We start from the raw sequence: 14,609 nt of genomic DNA on the forward strand, positions 1-14,609 counted from the left end.
ATTTTGGTGCGCGTCATCGTGCAGGTTCGTGCGCGGCGATGATACGAGGCGAGGTGTGTTGCCAAAAGTTGCCCGTTAAGCTGGGCAGGATCACTGAGCTCCACCGCCACCTACTCTACCACCATCATTACGGCACCGGGCCTCAAGTACAAAAGCGCTCACATAAACACTTGACCCCAATAATCCAAACCTCCCCAAAGGGACGTCCCAAAAGAACTGGCAGCGGGTTATCTGTAATGATGATTCAGCAGCAAGTTTTGCAACACAATTATCATACCTTTTTCTCCAACACATTTTTTTTAGAAAAATAACAAGCGTTCCGTACTCCTGTGTAAGCGTCAGCTCAAGTGATCCCTATCCCCAATTTCACCCAATTTTGTCGTTGCCAAAAAAAAAAATCACCCAACATTTCCTCACATTTTCCGCTGCGGCTGACGCGACCAGCGACACTGTCGCGCCGCCCGCACAAATCGCACTCCCCAAGATTCCGCGCGCCCAAAGTCCACGGTGACTCACAGCGTGGACGACCAACAAAAACCGCGGCCCGGAACACAAGCCAAGCCAGGCAGCCGGCGGAGACACGCGCACGCACCCCACCTGCGGCGCTGGACCCATCCAGTCCAGCCGCCCGCTCCTACCCCCACCGCACCGCCACTTACCCCTCGTGCCGCCGCGCTGCCTTTCCTCCCCGCGTCCCTTTCGTCCCGCACCTTGTCGGAGACCGACGCGCCCTCCCCTTCGCTCTCCGCGGGTCGACGTCTCGCCTCCACCCGTCTACGCCTCGCGCACTCCCCCATCCCCAGCCGGCCGCCCTGCTCTTCCTTGCGGAGGCGGCAACCGGGGCGCCCGCCAGAGCGAGCGACCCGGCGCGCACCTGCTCCCACTCCCGCCGCGCCACCAGAAAAGTAGCCGTTGCGGCGTCGCGTCGGGCGGGGGTATCTATACCCGCGCGGGGCTGCATGAGGAAGGCTCCCGCCGCGGCCGCGCGGACCCGGTGAGGAGGAGGAGCAGCAGGAGGACGAGGCGACATGCCGCTGGTCAGGTTCGAGGTGCGGAATGAGGTGGGGCTTGGGGACCCCGACCTCTACGGCGGCGGCGGAAGCGGCGGAGCCGTCGGAACCGCCGTCGGAACCGGAGCGGCGGGGAAGAGGGGAGCGGCCGCCGCCGCCGGGGAGGAGGAGCCCAAGGCGCTGCTCGAGGGCGTCGCCGTCGCGGGGCTCGTCGGGATCCTGCGCCAGCTCGGAGATCTCGCGGAGTAAGCCGCCCCCCTCTCCCTCGCCACCTCGCGCTTACCCGCTTTACGTGTGCTTTCGATTCGGCAGCTGCGTGCCTCTCTGTGGTCCCTGGGTGGGATCTGCTGCGCTACGTGCTTGGCGGCTTCCGGCGAGGGCTTCGGCGCTGGTTGGGGAGTTTGGTTCCGGCTTGTGAGTGCAGTGATATGGTGGATTGGGATCTGACGCTAAGGTGGTTGGATTCGCTTCGGGCGAACGAGCCGAGTGATGCGCTGTAGGAATTGGAATTGCTAGACCAGTGTTCCTGCGCGCCGGCCTTTGAAAATTGTGGCACTACCTGGAACGAATTGAATGTCCTTTTTAGTAGCGGCCGCATTGGAGGATTTGTTTTCTGAGATCTAGTTACACTTACTAGTAGGACTGAATCAGATGGTGCTAAGTTTCATGTTTCCATTCCAGCACACGACGCAAGCTATGTCTGCTAATATCATTTATGCGATTTTTGGCCGCATTTGCTTAGGTTAGGAGTCGGGCTTTGCTGAATTGGCGGGAATTGTTTGTGTGCTTTGGGTGTGGCATGGAGGTTTTAGGAAAGATCTCATGCTACCTTGAGTTTTGCGAAAGTTATGATGTAATGGCTGATTCTGAAATGTTCTGTTTTAGGTTGCGTAGTGGTTGAGTGGGCAAACTTTTGTCTGGCTAGATGTTAAATGCTCGAGTGGTCTTTGCTAATTTTGGTTGGACAAACTCCATGGGCATTGTCAATTTCCATTTCTTGCTAATGAAAAGTTTTTTGCCACTCTGACAAACTTGTTTTCGTCTATTAATGCCATTTTATATTTTTTTCTGTATAAACGATCTGCACAGCTTTACTTAGGTACCGTGGTTCTTGATATACTACTATATATTTCATTACAGTATTTGGAGAAATCATTGTGCTAGCTTTCAGTCGGCTTCCGTGGGTGCTGTTTAAGTTCTCTATTGTCATGCCTATGCTAAGAGGTACTTTGGTCATACCAGATTTGCAGCTGATGTTTTCCATGACCTACACGAGCAAGTTATTGCTACATCTGCTAGGGGGCGTAAGGTGCTAACTCGAGTACAGAACATTGAAGCAGCACTTCCATCTCTTGAAAAAGCTGTGAAGAATCAGAAGAGCCACATACATTTTGCCTATGTTCCGGGTAAGTATCCATCTATTTGATCAATGTCTAAAAATACCCTGATCAAGAGAATCTTCTGGTAATCAAATGTCTATCGTCTGTGCCCAATTCTTTGATATAAGTTTATCTTGCAGTTTCACTGAATTTACTGATAAAACACAGGCTCTGATTGGCACACTCAGCTTCAAAATGAGCAAAATCACCTGCTATCCAGTGATCTGCCTCGTTTTATGATGGACTCCTATGAAGAATGCCGAGATCCACCACGGCTTTACCTTCTTGATAAGTAAGTACGAAAAACCTTTCTTAATAAATGTTTTCTGGTATCTAAAATTATTGCCTTCCAGATTTGATAATGCTGGTGCTGGGGCCTGTTTAAAGAGATATTCTGATCCGTCCTATTTCAAGAAAGCATGGGATATGATGAGAGCAGACAAGACTGCTCATCACCAAAGAGAAAAGAGATCTCAGAAAATCAAGGTTCTATTCTTCATTCTCAGTATCTGAAGTTGATATTTGTGTGTAGTTAGTTCTCTTGAAATTTAGCACGTGTTACACATAAGAGCATGAATAACCAACCAACTAATCATGTGTGACGTTGCTGAACCACTAAGCGCTCAATCTAAATTACTGGACATAACCATTTTGTAGTTCACTTCCACTTCAGTTAGAACTCAGAATATCGTTCTAGTAAACTATAACGATGCATGCACGCATCTTTCACTTTTCATTTTTGAGATACTGGATGGGATGGCGTCACCATTCTTTTTATCCTTGTAGTCTATTTTGTCGTGTAAGAAAGAAATAGCAACTCCTTAAAAAGGCTGACTAGAATTGGATTTGTTTGTCGTTGTGCTTGAACATCTTTAGAAGCATGACTTCATAAATGGTTAACCTATGAGGATATCTTTGATAACCGATAAATACACTGCTGAGTCACATTGCTTCATTGCTTCTGTTAATTAAGGATCTCCTTTCCTGCTTCATGTTTATTTTTCATGAATGGTTAATCTACGAAATGATATTTGATAGCTGCTGAATGTGTTACTTTTTCCACCATGCTTTGTTGCTTCTGTTACCGAATGGTTTGCGGTTCCCTGATGTTTCATGTTAGTTTAGCAAACGTAATCTTGTGTCATGTTTGGGACTTGCCTAAATGCTTAATAAAGCTTATCAACTTGTACAGAGAAAAGGTTCACGACTAAGGGAGCCATATCATGGACAAGCCACATCCAGGCATAGGAGTGGTGAATTGCAGCGATCGCTTACTGCTGGCCAACCTGTTAACAGGTGTTACACATCCCGTACTTTAAAATACAATAATTGTGTATTTGTTCTCATCTTCCATGGCTATTCCTCTTATATTTGAATGACACACCTAGAACAGTAGTCTTAATAGTGTGTTTTTCCAGCAGGCAGTTTGCATCTCCCAGCACCGACGGTCAGAGCTTCTCAGAGCATAGATCTACACCTGATGCAAGATCTAATCCTGAGAATATAAGCAGATCTTCTTCTTTTAGTTCAAAGGCACGACTGAGTTCAGTAGATCAAGCTTTAGATATAAAACCTTCCACTGTTCCTCATGAGAATGGTCATGGCAAGTCATCAAATACTAAGCTGCAAAATCCCAGTGATCTGCCTTTGCGCGTACTACATAACAGTAACAGTGTGGATGACACTAGTGATGATCTGAAGCAAGGTTCCCTGCTAGGTGATGTGGTTGCTAGATCACCTTATGTTAAATGGGATGAAAAGTCTGCAATTATCATGTCTACAAGTTCTGTCTATTGTGATGATGTTGTTATGGATAAGGCTGAAGATGCAGAGCCTACCTGTATTAGCTCTGTGCAGAAAGAAATTGTCCATAAGGGGATGGATACTTTGGAACAGCAAGATGCCTTACTCAAAAAGAAAAAATCACCATCAGCCTTGAATCACCATGATGAAATTCCAGGAGAAGCAGACAACTACATGGATGCACTTAATACACTGGAGTCTGAGACAGAACCTGAACCTGAACTTCAAACTAAAAACCAAGTGATGCCATCACCTTCCTCCAATGCTGAAGCATCTCAAGTGGGGGCAGTTGATGATATTGTTTCACAGCATCCTGATTCCTCTGTTGCTGATTTTACTGACACATGTCAAGATTCTAATATTTCTTTCACTTCTGAAAGAGCAGTTGATTTTCCCCGTTTGTCAAATGCAGATTCTCCTGAGATTTCGCAGCTAGAATTTTCAGATTATACATCTTTAACTATGTATAAAGACTCATCTGTCATCACTAATATCCATGAGAGTAACATGGAGGGTGCTTGTGGAGATCCTTCTGAGATTTCAAAGCCAGAACTGCAAGTCCATGAAGCCATATCCCCCAATGGAAGATCCCCTATTTACAATCAAATACCCGAGAGTAAGGCAAAAGATGGTCCTGGAGACTTTCATGAGATTCCAGAACCAGAGTTCTCCGCCAATTTGGCTACTCCTTCCAATGAAGAGTCTGCTGTTGCCAACCAAAACCTTGAAAGCAAGGTAGAAAATACTGGTGATATTGATGATACCACCAATGATGTTGTATCCGGACCTACCATTTCCAACGTGGTGATTGGCGAGGAAGCTTTCAAGATGACACCTGCTGCTAAAGAGTCACCTGGTGATATCTCTGATGACTCATGGGTTGTTTCTGAAAGTAGCCCTCAGAATTACCCCAGAAAGAAGCATGAGGAACTTGGTGATTGTGGTGTGTCTGAGGTGTCTAACTCATGGAGTGAGCCTCTTAATGAACCATCAGAGAATAGGTGTGCAACTCAGGATGTTCCTACAAATACTATCACCTCTACTGGTGCAAGTGAAGTGTCTAATTCACAGTGCGAGCCTCTTAAGGAACCATTGGAGAACGGACTTGCAACTCAAGGTATTCCTACAAATACATCTACTGCATCTACTGGGGTACCGCCTGTTAAACTCTGGACAAATGCTGGGCTCTTTGGGCTTGAACCATCTAAACCTCCAGTATTTGGTGCTCAAGATGCTCCAAGGGAGGATACTCCACCTGGCCTTAAAGAACTTCAACCAAGCCATGCAACTGAATTCACAGAATTAAATTGTTCAAAGCCTATTGAGTCAGCAGTTGTAGATGTTCCAAATGGAAACACATCAATTACCAGCAGCTTTGTGGGAAAGCTTGTTGGCATCCGTCCTGGTTCTGCAAACCTCAATAGCACAGGGGCAAATCAGTCAGCAGCCAGAATACCCGATCAAGTTCATGGTCAAACAGATGGGCCCTCAGATTTTTCCTCATCCTTTGAGCACAATAATATGATTGGCAAGCAGGCTTCAATAAGTGAGCTGCTAGAATCTGAAGAAAGTGCTGAAAATGGCACTGAAATGTACTCAACCAACATGAGAAATGACATGCATATGGTGTCTGCGTCAAGCTTTTCAAGTATTGCACAAAGATTTCTTGCTAATACACTTCAAAGAAGAAATTCTCACCTTCCTATGTCATCTGAGAGACCAAATGCTGATGCAAGTGTAGATGATGAATCTGCCCTAAATCCTATTGTAGAACCAAGTCAAACAGTATTCATGGAGAATTCTCAGTCTGAGAACAAAACAGAAAATGGAATGAATGGATTGTCCAAATCATCAATGTTCTCTAGCCGTCAATACTCTGAGAAATCGTCCCCGCCACTTGAGTATATGAAAATATCTTTTCACCCTATGAGTGCATTTGAGATGTCAAAACAGAACCTAGATTTCTGTGATGGCAATCTTCATGAAAACTCTGATGATATGATGTTACCAACATTTCAGTTGCTTTCAGAGTCTTCCATTCCACAGCCAGGCAGTGGTTCTGAGTCGGAAGATGACACTTTTGGTAGGTCATATAGTTATTCTTCATATGATGATCTAAGTCCACGTTTATATTCAAACTCTGAGGTGTGGGATCAAGAAGATGGAGTTGGACTGGAGGAACGCGAGTTGTATGACGATTCAAATCAGATAGGGTCCTCAACGGCACCTTTATCTAGCTATATGGGATTTGAGCAAATGAACTTGTCTGGCGTGAAGTCAACCATTTCACCTGCATATACTGGGGATCAGAATGGACTAGGCACATTAGAATCCCATTCTGTTGAAGAACTTCCAAATTTTGATACAATAATGTCCAGAAACAACGACCAAAATGATGAAGCCTCTATTCCACACAATCCAGTGAATTTACCACCAGCTGAAGATCCGTTGCCACCACCACCTCCTCTTCCCCCAATGCAGTGGAGGATGACAAGACAAACAACTTCACTAGAAGAGGAAAGAGGCATTACAGCTAAAGATATGTTTCAAAAATCCTCAAGCCTACCACATGTACACACCTCTGCCAAGGAAGGACCTCATCCTCCGACTGCACTACGGGATCCACAAGGGCATGCTAAGGAAGTGGTATGGACCGTTTATTTGATTGACCCTGTTTGAATACTTGTGTTAATAACTGTTGTTATATCTTGTTGATGCAACTATGTACTTGGTATATGCAGGATGTCCAGAAAACTGATGGCGTAAAAGAAATCACTAATCCCTCTAGTATCATTGATATCAAATCAAGTTTGCTTCAGCAAATCAGGGATAAGGTTTGTTCTGCTCTTTTAATTGAAAAAAAATTCAGATATGTTATTCTTCATGAGCTTATACTGTTGTTACTTTACTGTGCAAAGCTTACATAAAAGGAAATGTGGACCGTCTTTGGATCTGAGAGACCTCACAAATGTTTTAGTAAAATATATTGACGTAACTGATAAGTTGGTCCTCTAGTACACACCAAAGCACAGGTCTAAGGCCCGGCCCAGGTCGTTGGTCGTCTCACACGGGCTATGGTCCCGCTGTGTAAGGGTGGGGCAGGGGTTCGGGGGTTTTCTCAACCTGCGTGAGAAGGTCTTCTTCTTAGCAAAATGCCCGGGGGACTGTCTTACCCCCGCAGGTTGAGTTTTTTTTATAAGTTGGTCCAGAAAGAAAAAAAATGGAATGGAATGCTACCGTGAATCCGACTACCTGTGATTCAGAATAGCTATCTGATATTCTGACTCACAATACTGTTTTTTTTACAAGTCTCACAACACTGTTTGGCACATGCTAACCATGTCCACTTGTAGCTCGGAAGTCACTTTCCCATTTATTTTGTGAACTAAAAAAAACATGAGTCCCAATAATGATCAGTTGATTCTTGAAATTAGAAAGCTCATTACCAGTTTTATAGCTTCTGGCCACGGCATAAATTTTCTGAATCTTTTATCCATTTGCCTAACGACCTATAACAGTCGGAGCAGCTGAAGCTTAATGGACATGAAAGGTCAAAAGCAGTAGGCAGTGACATTAAAAGCTTGGATGAAAGGGAGGAGTTGCTTCAACAAATCCGGAGCAAGGTATCTTGAATAGTAGACCGCTTTACTTGCATAAGGACCCTGTGACTTGAGATTTCTACGTTCTTGCCTGGCTGTCCGCCTGAGAATGAGAGCAGGAGCCCTCCTATAAGGCTTAACCAACCGGTCAATATGTTTTGTTATGCAGACCTTCAATTTAAGACGGACAAATGCATCTAAGACAGACACTTCATCACAATCAACGGCTAATTCCAACGTTGTAGCAATTTTGGAGAAGGCAAATGCTATCCGACAGGTTTGTACTGCGCTAATGCTTAATGTTAGTTTTTGCCTTTTTGGGGCTATTCTTTTGTTTCCTCCTGATTTGTTCCATGTTATCAGGCTGTGGCCAGTGATGAGGGAGGTGATGATGATAACTGGAGTGACATATGACGACCTAACTGCAAATGTGTATGGCACTCTTTTTCTGTACATTCAGCTGTTACAGATGAAGTGAGAAAATGTGAATAACATCCTTTTCTTCATTGTAATTAGATTTTGTAGGCTGCTTCTGTACCTTTTTTTTTAGTTCATATTAGCGTATTCTCTACCGTAGGCCTCCATGGTTGTGGAAATGTTAGATCATTTCTACCTGATGTAAATCTTTCTTTATTATTTATTTATGATAGTGAGAACAACTGATGAAAAATAAGCATACTAAGCCATCTTTTGTATCATTGTATTGAGAAAAAAAATCTTTTTTGCAATGATAATAAGATGGAGCAAATTGCTGCGAACGTCTGCCTTTCATTTTCATGCCCGCAACAAATACAACAATTCAGAAGCGAGAAGTATCGTTTGCATTACCCTGTCAACTCATGGTTCCGTGGAGCCTTTTTTATTCCACATTTTGATCTAACACTCCCTCCGTCTCAAACTAGATGTCGTTTTGATTTTTCTAAGCACTAGATACATAATTTTTGGAATGGAGAGAGTATTTCCTTATTATTACATCATGCTAAACTCGAATCAGTTAGCCAAACTCATGTTTTGATTCTACTTAGATTCAATGCCGCAAGGTTTGATGCTTTCAGCCGAATCGCAGTCGAAGTGGTCGTGTGTGGCAGATATTGCCGCAAAATGTTACAAAATCTGTGTGTTGAAGATCTCTGGCTGCCCCTTTTGGTCCAACTTACCTAAATCTTCATCGGAATTCAAAAACCTTCCACAGCTCTTCATGTACCCAAAGCGCCGGGTGGCAGGTGCCTAGAACAGGAGCAAGAGAGAAAGGGCCAGTTTTGGAGGCATAAGATGCATCCAAAACTTGAAAGAAGCAGATGCCGGTTTCTCACGATCAAGCAACTGGGCGACAAAACGTCCATTCAATCAAATATTTCTATGGCACTTACGGGTTTAGCTTTGCCCTTTAGCCACACCACAGGCTCCAGGATCTATCTCCTGCTTCTCCCCTCCCGTTTAAAGGCCCGACGAAATGGCGTCCCCGTCTCGCCGCTCGCCGTACTTTCCGTGTCCTGATACGCGTATGATCTTTTCCTGACGGGAACACTACGCGTGCAGGTGTTTGTACGGCGGCGAGGAGGCAACCATGGTTTCCCTCCGTCTCGCACCCTTCACCCTCCTCGTGGGGCTTCCGGCGAGCCGGAGGACGCTCAAGCTCGCGCGGTGCATCGTCCGCCGAGCGAGGAGCAAGTCGTCCGCGGCGGCCAAGGCGGCGGGCGAGGTGTCGGGGCGGGCCAGCAGCGTCGCCGAGGAGCGGCGGAACGTCGACGCCCACCTCCGGCAGGTCGCGCCGGAGAAGGTGTCCGTGGACGAACGCCTGGTGGACTACGAGACGCTCCTCGTCGCGCGGTTGCTGGACATCCTCCAGGGCCTGCACGGTGGCGAGTTCAGACAAGTGGTACGCACACGGCAGCGATCTCCTGCATGTCTCTGCACGATGTCGATTTCAAAGCGATCAAGAAATGCTGGTCCTGTAGGTCGAGGAGTGCCTGCGGCTCTCCGGCGAGTACCACGGCGACGGCGACCCGGCGCGGCTGGAGGAGCCGGGCGCGCTCCTGACGAGCCTGGACGTGGGCGACGCCATCATGGTGGCCAGCTCCTTCTCACACATGCTCAACCTGGCCAACATCGCCGAGGAGGTTCAGATGGCGTACCGCAACAAGGCGGAGACGGGCCGGCGGCGGCGCGGCGGCTTCGCCGACGAGGCCTCCGCCTCCACCGAGTCCGACATCGACGAGACGCTCCAGCGCCTGGTGGGCGGCCTCGGCAGGACGCCCCGGGAGGTGTTCGATGCGCTCAGGGGCCAGACCATCGACATCGTCCTCACCGCGCACCCCACGCAGTCCGTCAGGCGGTCGCTGCTTCAGAAGCACGCGAGGTTGATCAATGACCCAGCACGGGACTGCCCATGAGCTGAGCAGAGCTTCGCTGCCTTCGCTGCACCTGCACGGGACTACGCGGAGACGCAGAGCCTGCTGCTGCAGGTGGCCGGGCACAAGGACCTGCTGGAGAGCGACCCGTACCTGCGGCAGCGGCTGATGCTGCGGGACTCGTACATCACGGCGCTCAACGCGTGCCAGGTGAAAGAGAGCAATGGCCAACGCAACAACCGTTGTATTAATTGATCTCAGGGCTACACATACAGGTACATACATGCGGGCTTGACCCGGTTCTGGAGCTAGGGAAGCGGAGATCCTAACGGACTAAGCGAGAACGTGCAGAACGGGAGCGACGCTTATCCCGTGGTGACCGCGAACGCCTGAAGACGCGGTCATTCCGCTAGCACCCCGCCGCAGTCGCTGCGTCGCCAACGCAGAGGCTGGACTTGAACTCCTGAAACGCTTGCGACGGCAAGCCCTTAGTCAATAACATCAGCAAATTGTTGTGAGGTTGGAACGTGCAGGACCCGGACGTCACCGATGGCCACTTTCTCCCGGACAAAATGGATGTCGAGCTCAATATGCTTGGTGCGCCAGTGATGTACTACTGGATTGGATGCCATGTAAACCGAGGACACGTTGTCACAGTAAACAATGGTAGCCTTGTTTACTGGAGAGCCGAGTTCAGCAAGAAGTTGCCGGAGCCACGTACACTCAGCGACGACGTTTGCGACGGCGCGGTACTCGGCCTCCACACCGGAACGAGAGACGACGGCCTGCCGTTTTGAAGACCAGGAGACAAGCGATCCACCAAGGAACACAAGTAGCCCGACGTTGACCTCCTGGTGTCCGGGCACCCAGCCCAGTCGGCATCGGAATAGGCGACGACATCGACCGAGGTCGCGCCATGGAGGTGAAGACGTTGCTTGGTTGTGCCACGGACATACCGGAGAACCCTCTTGATCAGCGCCATATGACAATCTCTGGGATCATGCATGTGGAGAAATATTTGTTGCACAGCATACGTGATCTCCGGCCGTGCGACGGTGAGATACTGTAAAGCTCCAGCTAGACTGCGATAATGGGATGGATCCTGGAGCTGAACACCCTCAGTGCTGGAGAGTTTGGGCTTCGTGTCTACTGGTGTGGAGATCAGCTTGCAATTGGTCATACCGGCACGTTGAAGAAGATCCTCGGCATACTGACTCTTGCTGAGGAAGAACCCGATGGACTTGATGAAGGTGGCAAACCGGAGGTACCAAGCGCGCGGTGCTTGCTTCAAGCCGTAGAGGGACTTGGGGAGGAGGCACACATCCTTGGCCCGAGAGGAGTCGACGAAGCCGGTCGCTGCTGGCAGTACACCTGTTCGCCGAGCTGACCATGTAAGAAGGCGTTGGAGACGTCGAGTTGATTAGCCGGCCACTGATGCGACGCGATGAGCGTGATGACGGTGCGAATCGTGCCCGGCTTGACGACGGGGCTGAACGTGTCGCCGAAGTCGACGCCCGGCCATTGGGAAAAGCCTCGGACGACCCATCGCGCCTTGTACCGCTCGAGCGTGCCGTCGGGGTTCAGTTTGTGCTTGAAGATCCACTTGTGGGTGACGATGTTGACGCCGTGGGGATGAGGAACCAGTGTCCAAGTGTTGTTGGCACACAAGGCATCAAACTCCACCTGCATCGCGGCGCGCCAGTTCGTGTTGCGTAGAGCGGCACGCACGGATGTCGGACCAGGTGACAGCGTCGTGGCGGCGTTGAGGTCGGCGTAGCGAGGGTTGGGCTTGAAGATGCCGTGACGCGCCCTGGTGACCATTGGGTGCCGATGCGCTGTGCTCGCAGGTGCTGGTGGCGCAGTGCTTGCAGTTGCTGGTGACGCGCCGGTGGCATCAGAGTCGTCGGGAGCAGGCCGATGCGATGGCGAGCGCATGGATGAGCTGGGAGCTGGCGCGGTAGTGGAACCCGGCGTGTGGTCGTGTCCCGGTGTTGGAGCCAAAGCTGGTGACGGAGAGGCGTCGAACACGGGTGATGGCGCCGAAGCCGGAAACGTGGAAGGGTGCATGCCGCAGGGCGCAGAAGATGCTGGCGAAGCCTGTGGTGCTGGAGGTGTACCAGCAGCATTGCGGGGCGTCGTATCGACGTGACGCTGGTGACGGCGTGCTGGCGCTCGAGGTGGCGCAGCTGGGCGGTCAGGGGACTGCGTCACCGGGACCTGAAACATGTGAGTACTCGTGTCGATGGGGTCAGAGGTCGCCGTGGCCGGCACGGAGTCGGAGCACCGGGCGAAAGGGAATGTGCCCTCGTCGAACATGACATGTCTAGAGGTGAGGACCCGGCGAGTGATCATGTCAAAGCAACGGTAGCCCTTGTGATCGGGCGAGTATCCTAGGAAGACGCACGCGAGGGAACGGGGAGCGAGTTTGTGCGGAGCTGTGGCGCTGACGTTTGGGTAGCAGAGGGAGCCAAACACATGTAGGTGTGCGTAGGACGGTGGCGAGCCAAGAAGCAGCTCGAATGGGGTTTGTATGCCAGTAGACGTGCATGGGCGGCGGTTGAGGACATAAGTGGCATGGATGCTTGGAATAGGAGAGTGCGTATGCAGTTGTTGATGGTACGTAGAATGGGCTCGGCTTTCCCATTTTGTTGTGAGGTGTATGGACAAGGAAGGCGAAGAACAGTTCCCTTAGCTGCAAAAAAGGATCTAAGTGCATTGTTGTCGAATTCACAGCCATTGTCAGTTTGTAATGCAAGAATGGGTCGTTGAAACTGAGTTTGGACAAATGCATGAAAGGACAATAGTAATGGCAAAACTTCAGACTTATTTCGCATGGGAAAGGTCCAGACATAGTGACTATAATCATCCAAAATCACCAAGTAGTAAGTGTACCCTGAATTATTAGGAATGGGAGAGGTCCAAACATCCGAGTGAAGTGGTTGAAAGGGGAAATGAGTACGGTAAGAAGCATTGGAAAAAGGCAGGCGAGTGTGTTTGCCTAGCTGACAGGCATGGCAAACATGATTAGCCGATTTATTACAGGAAAAGGGAAATGAATGCAAAACAGTACTGAGGAAAGCTTGGCCAGGGTGTCCCAAGCGCCGATACCACAAGTCGACGGAGACGGTGCTGGCAGCCATGTTTATTTGTGGAGAAAAGCGTATCGGGTAGAGATTGCCGGTGCCGTTACGTTGGAAAATGACCGCATTTCTGCGAAGATCCTTGACCGAGAAACCAAAAGGGTCAAATTCCACGGATACAAAGTTGTCACGGGTAAAAGCACGGACAAACACAAGATTCTTAACTATATCACGTGAGAAAAGAATATTGCGAATAGCTAGAGAAGTATATGGAGTGGAGTTCGTGCTAGAACCAGCAATGGTGATGGGCAAGGAAGCACCATTGCCAACAATGATCTGTGAGAAGGGAGGGGAGGAACGGTGCTGCAGCATACCAGAATTGTTGGTCATGTGCGAAGACGCGCTAGAGTCGAAGTACCAATCGGAGGTGTACAGCCAATTGACGATGCAAGCATCAGTCATGACCCAGTTCGGATCGTGGCGGCGAGGAACAGCGTTATCGGCAACGTGGTGATGGAGGCCGAACTTGGTGAAGACCATGTCGAAGAAGCGGCTCCACTACCCGTAGCTGGGGACGATGGGCATGTAGGTGCGGATGTTCACCATCTGCAGAGAAGCAGGCGAGATGGTGTTGTTGGGGAGTGGGCGATGCACGCGGTGGAGCAGCTGACTCATGGCGTCGTGGGAGGAGGAAGAGGAGTCAGCGGAGTCGGCGATCGCCGAGTGATCGGAGTTGGCCGTCGAGGCAGCGAAAGGCGGCGCAGATCGGGAAGTAGTGAAAGCATTCATCCCATCTGATACCAGGCGTACACGCTGAAGCGGATCCAGGACGGCGGGTTCAGGCCGGCGGCGAGGGGCACGCCGCTGTCTATGGAGCTGCTGGGGTCGACGTTGACGACGGAGGGGCTGGTGAAGCTGAACCCGAGCAACGAGTACAACCCCCCGACTGGAGGACACGCTCATCCTCACCATGAAGGGCATCGCTGCCAGCTGACAGCCTAGCACTTTGGAGGATTCCAATTGTTTGATTTTTGATTTGCTACCGATTAGTGTACTCCTTGTTTTTGCTTCTTGGCCAACAACAACAACAACAACAACAACTTAGCCTTTTATCCCAAGCAAGTTGGGGTAGGCTAGAGATGAAACCCACGGAAAACAAGAATAAGGAACATAAAAAGGGCACAAGCCAAAGGAAGAGTTAGAGGTTAAACAAAAAGTAACAAATATCACGGTTCAGTTACGTTAATTGCTAATCTCCAAGCGCTCCTATCCATAGCTAATTCCTTAGCGATATTTCACTCCTTAAGGTCTCTCTTAACCGTCTCGTCCCAATTTAGTCTAGTCTACCTCTACCTCTCTTTACATTATCGCCCCGCTTTAAAACTCC

At 49.4% G+C, this 14,609-nt stretch overlaps 2 protein-coding genes and 1 pseudogene across 3 annotated transcripts; all 3 read left to right on the forward strand.

The window, feature by feature from the left end:
* Positions 1-745: 745 nt before the first annotated feature.
* Positions 746-8,519, forward strand: LOC112892216 (SCAR-like protein 2). Of its 2 annotated transcripts, none has more exons than XM_025959348.1 (10): positions 746-1,255; positions 2,253-2,416; positions 2,558-2,681; positions 2,743-2,875; positions 3,582-3,685; positions 3,808-6,838; positions 6,934-7,026; positions 7,711-7,815; positions 7,961-8,068; positions 8,155-8,519. In XM_025959348.1, exons 1-10 carry the CDS (start codon positions 1,029-1,031, stop codon positions 8,203-8,205), a joined length of 4,140 nt encoding a protein of 1,379 aa, XP_025815133.1. In that variant the 5' UTR covers positions 746-1,028; the 3' UTR covers positions 8,206-8,519. The 2 variants fall into 2 exon arrangements, with proteins under 2 accessions (XP_025815133.1, XP_025815134.1); XM_025959349.1 differs by having other exon boundaries at positions 748-1,255; positions 3,811-6,838.
* A 726-nt stretch (positions 8,520-9,245) lies between these two features.
* LOC112892217 (phosphoenolpyruvate carboxylase-like) lies at positions 9,246-10,701 on the forward strand. The gene is made up of 2 exons (XM_025959350.1): positions 9,246-9,670; positions 9,750-10,701. The coding sequence occupies exons 1-2, from the start codon at positions 9,359-9,361 to the stop codon at positions 10,182-10,184; spliced, it is 747 nt and encodes a 248-aa protein (XP_025815135.1). The 5' UTR covers positions 9,246-9,358; the 3' UTR covers positions 10,185-10,701.
* LOC112892866 lies at positions 10,185-14,216 on the forward strand (annotated as a pseudogene).
* Positions 14,217-14,609: the final 393 nt, after the last annotated feature.

The sequence above is a fragment of the Panicum hallii genome, chromosome 5 (genome assembly GCF_002211085.1).
Source record: "Panicum hallii strain FIL2 chromosome 5, PHallii_v3.1, whole genome shotgun sequence".
NCBI classification, from domain to species: domain Eukaryota; kingdom Viridiplantae; phylum Streptophyta; class Magnoliopsida; order Poales; family Poaceae; genus Panicum; species Panicum hallii.